Here is a 12569-nt window from a genome sequence, read left to right as displayed (position 1 = left end):
GCTTTAGAAATTCTCATCATTATTCTCTAAGATGACCTTTTTCCACCCACTTTTTTTTTTTTTTTCTTTCTTGTTAGAATCAGGTATTCTTTTTCTCCATGTGTGGATACTATGTTTCAAAATAGCAACCTGCTATAGACAAGAACAATAGTGTGTTTCAGTTCAGGTATAAAAGAAAACGTAGATAAAAAAGAAATAAAAATTGTATGCAGGTGAGGCTTATGTAATGCAGGAAACATATACCGAGTGAGTAAAGACTTCATGACACAATCAACAATATCTACCAAACAAGTGTTACACAATCCTAAAGAAGATTCGACTTTTTTTGCAATTCTTCCTACTAACGAGCAAAGCTGATTCTTGAGGTTAAACATATGCATGCTTGTAAACTTTTAAAAATCTTATAGCCACTCATAGATGTGGACGACTTAGAGATGTAGTCTATTAAAAAAAAAGTGATTAGGTTAAGATGATTAGACAAGCCTATAGTATATCCTACATCATCACACTAGATGGAAGGAAAAGGAAATCTAAAGGTATCCATTAAAATGGGAAAGATAATGTTCACGTACCACAAGAAATGAAATTTAAAGATATCCAAAAAGAACAGAAAAAGTTGATGTGCATGTACCAGCGCAGCAAGTATATTGCATAAGAGAGTAGGATGACATTAGATGCACGAGAAAGCCATTACCACTTCAGCAATTTCCACGATGCTATATAGCCTGAAATTGCAGAACAGGTTGAATCATTGTGTCACCACATCAACCATGCAACGTTTGCATGGTTTGGTCATATTTGATTGTACAGTAGCAGAACTCTCATCAATTATAAAGAAAACTGCATGTGTTTGGCATCAGAAGTCATCCTGAGGTTGATCAAAGCAAATTAAATTTTGCATGTCAAGGAGTAACCACGCCAGAAGGCATCCTTAAGAATGTCAGCAGCTAAAATAGTAGACAGATTGTCTTAACACATTATAAACAGGAAGATAAGCTGCTAAGACATTACAAAGATTAGCAAAATATTAGGTCTGGGTTTCGATGAATTTACCTTGCCAAATGCTCGTGAAATGCTTCCACAATTGGATACTTCTTCGAGCCCTTCGTAGCCTTCTTAATTTCAGAGCCAATCGTGATCTCACTGTTCAAACACTTGCACCTGACATCCACTAACGGCAGAAGGAATCAAGCAGGACATCCGAATAGTTTAAAGATCAGTCCCCATCAACGAAAGTTATCATAGGAACATATATCTGGCGTCTGCTTATACCCCAGTCAACTCCACAGCTTAAGTTGAAGATCAGACACTAAAACTGTCCAAATCAGGGTTGAAAAAAGAAAAAAAAAAGCTGGATAGAACAAAAATTTTAACTGCACAAGATAGCTGCATAGCAACATCAACAAAAGCAAGTAATCCATTTTCCTATATTCAGACCTTCAGACAAGGAAAATATTCGTGAGTCAGCTACAGTGGCATATTGACTAATAATCATTGTCATTTTGTGTGTCACAATCATCTCGATAAATGCTCTCAGCCATCTGCCAGACTTGAAGGATATTATCCTCTGCCACACTGGCAATGACCCATGGCATTGCAGGGTTCCATGAAAATTCTGATATCTTGGAAGTGTGACCTCCATGAACGAAGAGAAGCTCTGGTGGTCCATCATCAGCATCTTCAACTGTCTGTTCATCTCCAATCCTGTTCATTCATAAAAATGGATGAGAATTTTAACGCTAGACATCATGCAATGCCTAGGCCAAATATCTGATCTGGAATATGAAAGATAAGGGATGCTAGGTAATACTGTAATAATCAGCTGATAAGAATATGCTGAAACATTAACTCCAACAGAAACAGAGCTAACTATATAATCAGGTGTCAAGAGTCCTAAGGATGATGGAGAATATTATAATAAAGGACATATGGTTTGATGTTCATACCAGGTTCAGATCAAGGATTGCAAAACCGTATCGTACCACCCAGTACGAGCGGTACATACCAGTCCGACAGTAGATTGGTACGCGGACCGCCCGCTACAGGACGATACCAGTGATTTGGCCCCGTATCGAGCGATACGGGGTTGTACCGGGGGATAACGATAAAAAATTCAACCGTTATCGACTTGTACCGAGCGGTAACGGTTGAAACCGACAGTTACCAGCTGTAATAGTGCTCTAACGATCAATTTGACTGTTGGAGGCCTCCTTAAGGATTTTTAAACCCTTTCTTCCCTCATATTTCAATCCATTTCACTCTCACACTCTCTTAAATTCTCTCAAACTCATGACGATCAACTTATGATCATCACCACATTGATACACCAATGACATACGATGTATTAATACACTATGTCATCGGATCAATTTCAGGATTCGGTTCGACAAACATATTATATTGATATACAGATACATAGGATCGAAGACCCCGATCCACCACCCGTAGAGGCCCATCGTTCGTTTTGATGGTAGAATTAAGTATATCTACACATGTGATTACTTAATTCATTAAATTTTAAAGTTTAAATTGTATACAAAATAATCTAACAATTCAAATAATTTTTCTGTAGATAATTCAATATTAACTTAAGGACGATCCGGAACAAATAAAAATTGCGAACATTGCACGAGGCTACTCCTCAAAGCACGAAAAAAATATGACATTATTCTTACCTAATTTACATTAGTTTTCCTAAACTATACTAAATGTATATTTATTTCTAACTTAAAAACCCTATCCTAATTTTATTTTCTATTTTTCAGGTATTTTAGGAGGGTTTTATGCCTATTTAGGTATACTGATCGGTATACCATACCGTACTGTACCAAGCAAAGCTTGGTACACCGATATGGTACGGTATTCAAAACTTTGGTTCAGATATCTAACATCATCTCTCAATATCCCAGGTAAGGTCTATGCAAACATGGAGTTCCATGTCTAATTTAATGACAATATAATCCAGCCAACATATTCTGATACATGAACCTTTAGAAGCTATGAAGAGTTCTCATCATAGTATACATTATTTCTTTTATGAACTTTATTTTTACTGCAGTGTGCATTACTTACTGTTGCTCTGAAAGCATAAGCTCCTGCAAATGCACTTTATATGAATTCTAATCTCCACTAGTTTGAATCTTCAGATGTACAAGAATTGGTGAAGGCTTAGTGTTGCTTCAAAGATCCAATCCAACAAGCACTATGCAATTATAATGATACAACTTCGGGCCATTTCAAAAATTTACAGGAGATTACTTCATCAAGCTAAAGGAGTTATTGGGACATTTACCAAAATATAATTAGAAAGACACTGGATTTAGTTTGAAGAGCAAATATTCTCCTCTATAGGCTATTCATCCAAGTTCTGTGGTTCACAGAATTATGATAATTGCACAACTTGCATAACAATATGCAAATATGGGGAGTAAAAAAAATACAAAATGGATATTAGTCTCCATTGTAGTTCATTTTGTGTTTTTGTCAGCCTCAAGCTAATATGTTCTGTTTGGACAATCTTGAAATTGTACATCACTTATTTCACACCAAACACACAAAAGAATTGCTCATTCTATGAATGTCAAAGGAAATCAAATTCAAATTATGGTTATATATTAGGTCAGTTGTCTCAAGATCTTCCCGAGACTTCGACCCATGCCTAATCACAAGAGTCCAATGCAAGTTCATCTCACACTATTTTTGTCATGAATCTCCTCTCTTCATTCGTGCACTTAATCCACTGCTCAAGCAACTCCCAACTGTATAACTTTGCTTTTCCTAGCAATATATACAAATTCTAAAAATATTTGCATCGCACCTAAATATCAGGGTGACCATTTCTTGACTCTCTTCTGTTTCTACATTGCCACTCAAGGTTTTTAGTTTTGTAACATGCCACTGCCATTAAGAAGCTGCAGCGTTATGTCACAGGTCAACATAAGCCAACTTATGCGGCACATCCAACAACAGGCAGTCCCATGCCCATAACATGGCGGTTCAGCCCAGCATGGATCAAAGCCATAGTTGCCTACACAAATGGCAGAAGGGTAACAAAGATGGTTATCCTCCCATCCTTGCTCCGTCCAGAGAGAAAAAAAAAATTCACAAAAAAGGATAGAAACACCAAGGTGAAAATGGCAACATTAGTCCAATCTAATTGCAACATCATCTTCAATGGTTTCTTTATTATCCGCTTAAAATCCAATATCAACACAAACTTCACTATGTTGTTACATCAACAATAGGAATGCCTATGTAATTTTTTCATCCAATGTCTGTCTTGCAAGCTTGTCACATGTTAAACAGAAATGAGAAAAGGTTCCAACTCTTGATATTTTGCATTTTTATTCTGCAAGCACTCAATCAAAAGGTTCCAACTCTTGGCAGATCATCACAAGTTTCTCATTGGAAATGTAACAGAATATAAAAGGCAAGAGCAGGATCCATGGTAGAAATGATGCATGCATTTTAGTTCAAAGTCATATACCTGCAAAGGTCCCAAATCATCAGCCTTTTGTCGGCAGCAGAGGAAGCTAAAACAGTTTCTTGTCTTGGGCTCCAATCCACTTGAAGCACTGCTCCCCTGTAACAAACATACCCAGTAAGCTCTCTATGATCCTCAAATGGAGTTCCTGTAACAAACTGTTTGGCAAACAGTAGTGCAATGTCAACAAAACAAACTGTTTGGTAAACAGTAGTGCAATGTCAACAAAACAAACTGTTTGGTAAACAGTAGTGCAATGCCAACAAAAATACAAGCTAGCTATATGCTAAAGGTAATGAAAACAAGAAAAACTTGTTTTCTATATTTCTGTGACCTGCTGCTGGAACAAAGTAGTCCCATGGAAAAGATCGTAACATCTAGGGAAGTGCAAATTCAGACAGAGTTGGAATTATCTAGATATCCAAGTACATGACGAACTCAAGAGACCACAATCTTGCAAACAAAATCTACTTGTTCAAGTGTTTCTAAAGACAAACAATAATATCAGCGCAGATGTCATTTATGAGACCTGTCAGTTCATGAAGAATGGTACATATCATTCCCGAAGGTTTGAAACGCAATACCCCAAATTAAAACGTTAGCAGCCTTCTTCCTGTTCCTACTCATACCAACTCTAACCAATCTGGAGCAAGGCTGAATCATGTCAAGCTAACTGAACCATATGCAGAGACCTATAAAGGAGCAACAAACTTCAATCGTCATCCCTTTGTTCACTTCTTTGAGGTACCAAAGTTGCATAGCTATGGACCAAAACTTCAATCGCTGCTGACCATTTCTAGAGTGACGCCAGAGAGAACATATTGGCCGAATTATTTAGAAACTCATGATTCCATTGCTGTCATGATTTATGAAAAGCTATGAAACAATGACACCTCAAAATGTTTGTTGTAACTGTGTCACATGTTGAATGCAAGGCACATCTATCATATACACTTGACTTGTATTACCTTTGTAAACTGAATACAGATAATCCATATGTATATCAGACTTATATCCAGGAGCATAGTGAATGAAACATAATCTTTAACCAAAAATAATCCAGAAGCATATGTGAATTGAATACATAATATACATTTCAGGTCAAGGAAGTAGGCTTTAAAACATTAAGACTCACATTACAGAAACAAAGAACATGTCAAAAGACAGGATAAGCAGACACTCAGACAGATACACTAATAGTTTACCATTAGCAAATTAGCCCCACATCAGTGAAGGTAAAGGAATATCTACGTACGTGTGACTGGAGAATGTATGCAAACTTGTTGTCAGCTTTCGCAGATCAAATAGTTTAATGGTTGTGTCTGCAGATGCTGTAGCCAAAATCCACTCATTGAATGGATTGAACGACAGTGAATTGACCTGGGAGAGAAAGCAGATTATACCACCATTCCAGAATGTTTATGCAAAAGAAACAATAATGGCAAATAACTGTAAGTGTATAAAATTAGTAGAGAAGTGAATAAGTGCTATTAAAAGCAAAGCAGAGAATCTTTAAAGCCAAGATGCTACAGTATATAATAACATGCACCAACATAAATAGAACCTTGTACTTATGTCCTACATAGTATTAGAAAACAACTCCAGCATTTTATGCAAGTTGAGTTAATGCACAAACCAAGCCTCCCCTCATCTTGTGGGTATAATTTATTAATAGTGGATGTTTAAGTAGGCCAGCTGTGATAGTTTCAATTATGAAAGTAGATCATAACATTTTGAAGCAGTTTTTTTGAAAAAATCTCGCATACATAGTCCAAGTAGTGAAGGTCAGTTAATAATTCTTAGCATTCAGCTTAAAATTCTCTTCTGATTTTCAACTGTATCATCTGTATCTCCAAAGTTTCACAATAGAAAATATTGGACTAAGTAGCAGAACAAGAAAAACTAATTTTGAATTTGTGGTAACCGGACATATACAAAAAGAAGGTTATGCATATGCCTTATAAAAATCCTGAATGTCAACCAGTGTCATGTCGAAGCATGCATCTGTAAGTTGCAATATGTTAAATTAAACGGGATGTAGGTCATGTTGAATATATGTAGACATAGTGTCTTGTGTTTTAGAGACATTAGTATTGTGAAAAGATATAACCACTTGCAGGTGCATAAATTTCAATATTTATACTGTGAAAAGTAATTGAAATGCTACTCTTGGATCATAAAACCTCATCCTGGTGAGCTGTGACCGTTTGTTGTGGCTTCTTTGATGCAGATGAACGCAGATCCCATATCATCAAAAGATGATCATCTCCAACAGATCCAAACAGATTTTCATTCTTCGGGTGCCAGGCAACATCCTCAACTGCAGCGGTATGAGCCTACACCAAAGCATATGTGTTTAGATCTTCTATAGGAGACACCTTAAAGAGTGAACAATCCAGGCTATGCAAGGTACAAGAGACACCTTCAAGATATGTGTGCATGTTGTAGGATCAAACCTGAAATTCTGGATATCAGTAAGCACATACTGTAGTTTTGCGAGCAATGATTTAACCTCAGGTGTAAGTTCTGAGTTGCTACTTCTCGGTAAACAATTACACTCAAATTACAAATTAAAGCAACTTTATTTAGGATATTTTGGTGGATTCAACGGGACAAACTACAGTGTACCAGCAAGTAAAAGATCTCTTAACCCATTACCTCAAACACATGCTTTGCATCAAGAACCTTCTCCCTCGGCGGCATTCCCACATCCCACAGACAAATCTTGGAATCGTACGATCCGCTCAAAAGATAGCCCTCCTTGAGGGGACTCCACGACACTCCGTACCCTTCAGTGGCATGGCCTCTGAGCACGACGTCCGGCTCGATCTCCCCCCCCTCCGTTGGCCTCGTCGGCCGCCGGCTGCAGTCAAACACATTTACCTCTGCGCCACACGTCTTGGTGGCCACGATCGAGGGTCCCTGAGGCATGAAGCGGGCGCGATTGACCTCCCCCTGGTGGGGAATGGTCTGCGAGATCTCGACCTTGGGGATCGGGGCGTCAGAGGGAGGCGGGGGAGGGAGCGGGAACCGGACATCGACGACCATGAGAAAGTTGGGGGCCTCGTCTGAGGTGTGGGTGCCAAGGAGGAGGTGATGGCTGGCTCCGCCGCCGCCGCTTGAGGAGGAGGACGAAGGGAGCCACTGGACGGTGAGAGAGGGCCATTCAAGGGCATGGGAGATGACGAGATCGTAGAGAAAAGGGGTGTTCTTCTTCCACACCCGGTACTCCTCCGCTTCCATGGCCGCGCCTTCCTCTCCTCTCTCCACTTCCTCCATGTCTGTCCCTCGCCAAAGCCCTCAGTAATGGCGGGGCGCGGGCGCTGTCGTCCTGTATTTAATATCTCCTCCAATATTTGGGTGGGAAAAGGGGAAGCCCCTCCATTCCCTCACATCTTTCACCGCCCGTTGATCCCATCCTCGCATCTCGAACGTCCATTTCTCATTATCCCTCCACCCACACGCTCGGGCCGCTAAAAAATGGACGGTCGAGATGTTGAATCCAAGGTAAAACATTACTTCAATCGTTAAGCCAATATTGGATCAAATCGAATTTGGGCCATGTTAGCCGTGGTCGAACTCGATCGGGTCGAGAACAAGCAAACCCATGAGCCAGCAATTCGATTCGGGTTAGGTCCGGTTCAAATCGTCGCTTACCAATTCGTATCCGGAGTCGCTGGCAATGACGGGCGAGGCAAGCAATAGACTCCGGAATGAAAGGGGAACTATGATCCCCGGCGAGGTCCGCGGCCCAATAATTCCTGCCCGGGAGATGCCCTCCGGACTCTGCTTCCCATTCCGTTCATTACTGGATTCTGAGGCAGCGATATACTTCGTCCTCTGCAGCGGAGGCGACACAGCCGCTCGATCTCCACAAAGAGGATCGTAGATGAAGGTGGCTATTGACGGTAAAGTTCTCGCATTGTTGTCGTAGAGAAATTAGGAGCTCTAGTCATGTTCCCATGAACCCTCATTGTTTACCAAAAGCCGAGAGGTAGTTTGTTGGTTTGTAGGTAACCCTAGAATATAATCTGCAAGAGCTTTGTTTGCTGACACCAAATTTTTTGGGAATAATGTGGCTTAGCATGCCACAAGTATGGAGATTGATAAATATGAGAAAACAAATGATAACACTAGGAAAAGAAAACATGAACATGCATAAAAGAGTGGATGGAGATGATTCACTATATCAAAAGTGATCACCAAAGAATGGTTGCATACTTAGTTACAAATACCGGGTGATAAGGACTTGGAGCCTAATCTTAGGTTAAAAATTGTTGCCAAAGGATTATGTACAGCAATGTAATGCTTATCTTGAATTTATTTTGGAGTTTTTAGCTTGCTTCAGATACGATGAAACGTAGCATTTTATGTAGTCCATAAAAGGGAAATGCCACATTGTATCTGCACCTATCAGTCACTGTTTCTATATTGTTTGATATACATAATCTCCGTTTAAGAACCAGAGAGTCAGTGTTCACTTTGTTTTTATTTTCAATTTCTGGATATATTTACGAAGACCAATTTTAGAACGGTTTCGTATGGCAACTACAAATATGAAGGAAGATCAAATGTAGGTTCTTCTGATTACATCTGTTTTTCCTTGCTATAGTTTGTCTAAGATTTTCTGGTTAAACCATTTGCCACTCAGTTGCTAATCAAGCTGCATTCTATAGTGAAAGAATTAGCCCTATTTTTCTTAAATCATGGAGAGATAAAACCATAGAGGCATGAATGTTGTTGGGGCAAGTCACAATCAATATGTTCTTACCGTGACTGGTTCATTTGCCTTCTTTTGGGACCGCAGCTACTACTCCATAGGAAGGGTGAGCCATAGAGTGAAGGTAAGGTTGCTTCCTTATAACCTGGATGACTATCGTTTGATGCTTGGAATTGCCTCTCTCTTCACTGGAGTGAGGTTATGTTTATTGACTCTTCTCAGATCTTACATTGGCTGAAATCTCATGCATTGAACCCTCCCTTTTTTTAGCTGTGATTCCGTACTAATAAGTTACTCTACTTCGACTTATATGACTGCTAGAGAGAAACTTTGTACTCAGTTATGTGCATTGCTTTTAACTCCTAGGCAATCCCATCTTGTGATAACCTCCTTGGCTCAACTGTCATGGGTTCTTTCTCAACTTTAGATAAGTCATGAAGATTTGGAGAAAAACTTGTTTCGAATCATAGTTTTATCACCAAGTATCATGAGAATAATTTGATAAGCTTTAGTTGTTCCCTAGCCTAACTTCCTTTGCAAGTGTGTCGTTCATTATATGTAGGACTATGCAGCTACATCAATTCTGTTACATGAAGATGGCCATGGTAGTTGTTGGAAATGCTTATATTTCTTCGAGGAAAAGAAGAGGAAAAAAGTTGACGGTGGATCTTATCAACACTTTTTCCTTTGCAACTGTTGTGGTTCTCTGAGTTTGCATGTCAACTCCTCCCTTTCCGACATCTTTGTGCATGCAAGCAATGCACACATTCTCTTTTTGACTCTCCCTTTGTGACTTTTAGCAAATAGGTAGGGTGAAGGTTCTCTTTTGAGAATATACCAAAAGCAGTTATAGTCTTTATAGACTGGGGGCCAGTTTGGCACTTTGGCTGCCCTTGAGCGTGGTTGGAAAAGACTAACACTTAAGTACGTTGGTAGATTCATAGAGTGCCATGTGGATGACAAAGGTTGTGATATGCTCTGACGGATCAAAGTTCCTGTCATAAAATCTTTAATGCAGGAAGGCAGAAACCTAAGGGGATAGAGTTTTGTTTCATGTAAATCTTCACCAAAGTCTGAGGTTCTTGGTTCATAATGCATTCAGGAAGTGATTCCTAGATGTCGTTAGTGCCAATTGCACTATATGTACGTAGGTTCGTCGTATCGTAGCATACTGTTCGATATGGGTGATTCATACCAGTCCAATAGGTAAACGATACGAGCGGTACATCAGTATGCCCCGATGAATCATTTGTCGGTATGCTCGGTATGGCTCAGTACAGCTTAGTATGTACCATATCAACAGTTGGTCGGTACACCGGTATGGACCGGTAAGGTGGACCATGATATGCACTATATTATCTCACATGTTGATACATCAAGCGGTTCTTCAAAGATCACCAACACAATGTTTTTCTCTCTTTTTTTTATTCTTTTATTACATTCATTATTAGAGCAAAATCTGCACATACATGTATGATTCTTGGGATCAAACATGTTGCTAAGCCTTTTATGTTCATAGAAGTAATTCAAGTATTTTTGGTCAAGAGTATAGCTCGGGTATCAATTGTCCCGATGATTGTAAATTATTTGTTTTTTATGAATAAATTTGATTTCTTGCAATCGTAAAGGGGATTGATTGTAAAAGGTATTGGTTTTGACTCATTCGGTACTGCAACATCCAAAGAAAAAGGTAGTACGATCATACGGGATTCTTGAATAGTTTCCTCCTTGCCAAAGAATCGAGCGTATGGTGTAAGGGCGACCCTTATCGGCGACCCTCCCCAGAGCTATGTTGCTCTCTCCCTCGGCATCCCTAGAGGGGGAGGAGATGCCGGCCTTCATCAGCTTTCTTTCAAACGGCAAAATTTTATCACCAAGAAGGCTAAGTAAGTTTCAAATCATAGTTTTATTACCAAGTTTCATGAGTATAATTTGATAAGCTTTAGTTGTTCCCTCGCCTAACTTCCTTTGCAAGTGTCATTCATTACATGTAGGACCATGCAGCTACTTCAATTCTCTTAAACGGAGATAGCTGCGGTAGTGGTTGGAAATGCTTATATTTCTCCGAGGGAAAGAAGAGGAAAAATGCCTACAGTGGATCCTGATCAAGTCTTTTTTCCTTTGCAGGTGTTGTGGTTCTTGCAGTGCATGCCAACTCCTCCCCTGCTGACATCTTTGTGCATGCAAGCAATTCAAAGATTCTTTGTTGGCCTGGAGATACCTACGTTGACCTACCATAAGTTGACGAGCCATTGAGAATATTGATCTTCCCTCTGTGGCTTGGAGCAAATAGGTAGAGTGAAGGTTCTCGTTTGAGAATATACCAAAAGAACTTATGGTATGTCAATATTCTCAATTTTCTGCATGAAATACTATGATTGTGGTGTACAACTTTATTCTTCACAGGATTCAAGTGGACTTTTTTTCATTTTTCTGGCATATCTCATTCTTTCCTGGTTGCTGATCATTTGTAGGACTACTGACATTGATATTTCCTTGTTTGGTTCTTCCGACTCTGGCATGTCATCTTAGATCAAGGTTGTTGAGTATATATAGAAGTCAGAGATCAGAGTTCGACACTAGTTTATTTATTTATTTGGTTATGAAAACAAGAAATAATGTTAGTCACAATATTGTCAACAGATTCCTTTTTTGTTTTGGGGTCAAATTGTTAAAGATTGAATTGAAACTGGCATCTACAGGAAGAAGTATCAACAACAGCAATAAGAACTTTCTGCTCTTCAGGTAGATTCACATGGATTGACTGAAAGAAAAAAGGCCAGTTGGATGCATCCGTGTGATTATACTTCTCTATGAGCCTGGTAACAACAGAATGCTGCTCAGTATCGGTCTTCACCTCTGGATTGTGGCGCCATACGAAGAATTCAGCAGCAACTCTCATCTTGAGAACACAATTTTAGTGTCTGTATTTGTTTGACTTGTGGCCTCCTTGCTTTGTCTTCGAAATGTACATGTAACTAATGGTATGTTATATGGCTTGCATGCACTGTATGATATATGTGAAATATCATTGCACGTCACTTAGAGAAGGCAGAAATAAATGCTGAAGATCATAGGAATTATGACTTGTATGAAAGCAGACAGATATATGGATGTTAATGTATTGTGATGTTAGGGACGAGTTTGGAATGTGGATACCCTCTTTGAGATTCATAAATCTCACCAAGCATATTTTTTGACAGCTTAGAAGCTTCGTATCTTTGTGATTTTGCAGCCACATTACTAGTCTCTATAATTGTATGTATGATATTAGAACAAGAAATTGCCCCTATTAGTTTTCCTGTGAACTGAATGATATTTGGTTGTTCCTTATTGCAACGAGTAGTAATGAGACAATAGATAACT

At 39.2% G+C, this 12569-nt stretch overlaps 1 protein-coding gene and 1 long non-coding RNA gene across 4 annotated transcripts; one reads left to right on the top strand and one right to left on the bottom strand.

Moving 5' to 3' along the window:
• Positions 1 to 1399: 1399 nt before the first annotated feature.
• Positions 1400 to 7822, bottom strand: LOC135644953 (histone-binding protein MSI1-like). The gene is made up of 5 exons (XM_065162949.1): positions 7142 to 7822; positions 6667 to 6819; positions 5739 to 5863; positions 4487 to 4582; positions 1400 to 1704 (listed from the first exon to the last, which is right to left on the bottom strand). Exons 1-5 carry the CDS (start codon positions 7760 to 7762, stop codon positions 1485 to 1487), a joined length of 1215 nt encoding a protein of 404 aa, XP_065019021.1. The 5' UTR covers positions 7763 to 7822; the 3' UTR covers positions 1400 to 1484.
• A 355-nt stretch (positions 7823 to 8177) lies between these two features.
• Positions 8178 to 12215, top strand: LOC103995561 (uncharacterized). Of its 3 annotated transcripts, none has more exons than XR_010498796.1 (4): positions 8178 to 8391; positions 10888 to 11089; positions 11331 to 11541; positions 11906 to 12215. It is a non-coding gene; the product is annotated as an uncharacterized LOC103995561 (long non-coding RNA). The 3 variants fall into 3 exon arrangements; XR_010498795.1 differs by having other exon boundaries at positions 10849 to 11089; XR_010498797.1 differs by lacking the exon at positions 10888 to 11089.
• The last annotated feature ends 354 nt before the right edge of the window (positions 12216 to 12569 follow it).

This window comes from Musa acuminata, chromosome BXJ3-8 (genome assembly GCF_036884655.1).
Source record: "Musa acuminata AAA Group cultivar baxijiao chromosome BXJ3-8, Cavendish_Baxijiao_AAA, whole genome shotgun sequence".
In the NCBI taxonomy this organism is placed as follows: Eukaryota; Viridiplantae; Streptophyta; class Magnoliopsida; order Zingiberales; family Musaceae; genus Musa; species Musa acuminata.
Note: the sequence above shows the minus strand (reverse complement) of the source record. Positions and strands in the feature narration are given on the sequence as shown.

Excerpts from the sequence above, each read along its gene's own strand:
- LOC135644953 (XM_065162949.1), bottom strand. The coding sequence starts at position 7,762 with ATGGAGGAAGTGGAGAGAGGAGAGGAAGGCGCGGCCATGGAAGCGGAG. Across the intron at positions 5,864-6,666 it reads TCACAGCTCACCAGGATGAG|GTCAATTCACTGTCGTTCAA; the intron begins GTTTTATGATCC and ends TTTCTCTCCCAG. Across the intron at positions 4,583-5,738 it reads CATACATTCTCCAGTCACAC|GGGAGCAGTGCTTCAAGTGG; the intron begins GTACGTAGATAT and ends TGTTTGTTACAG.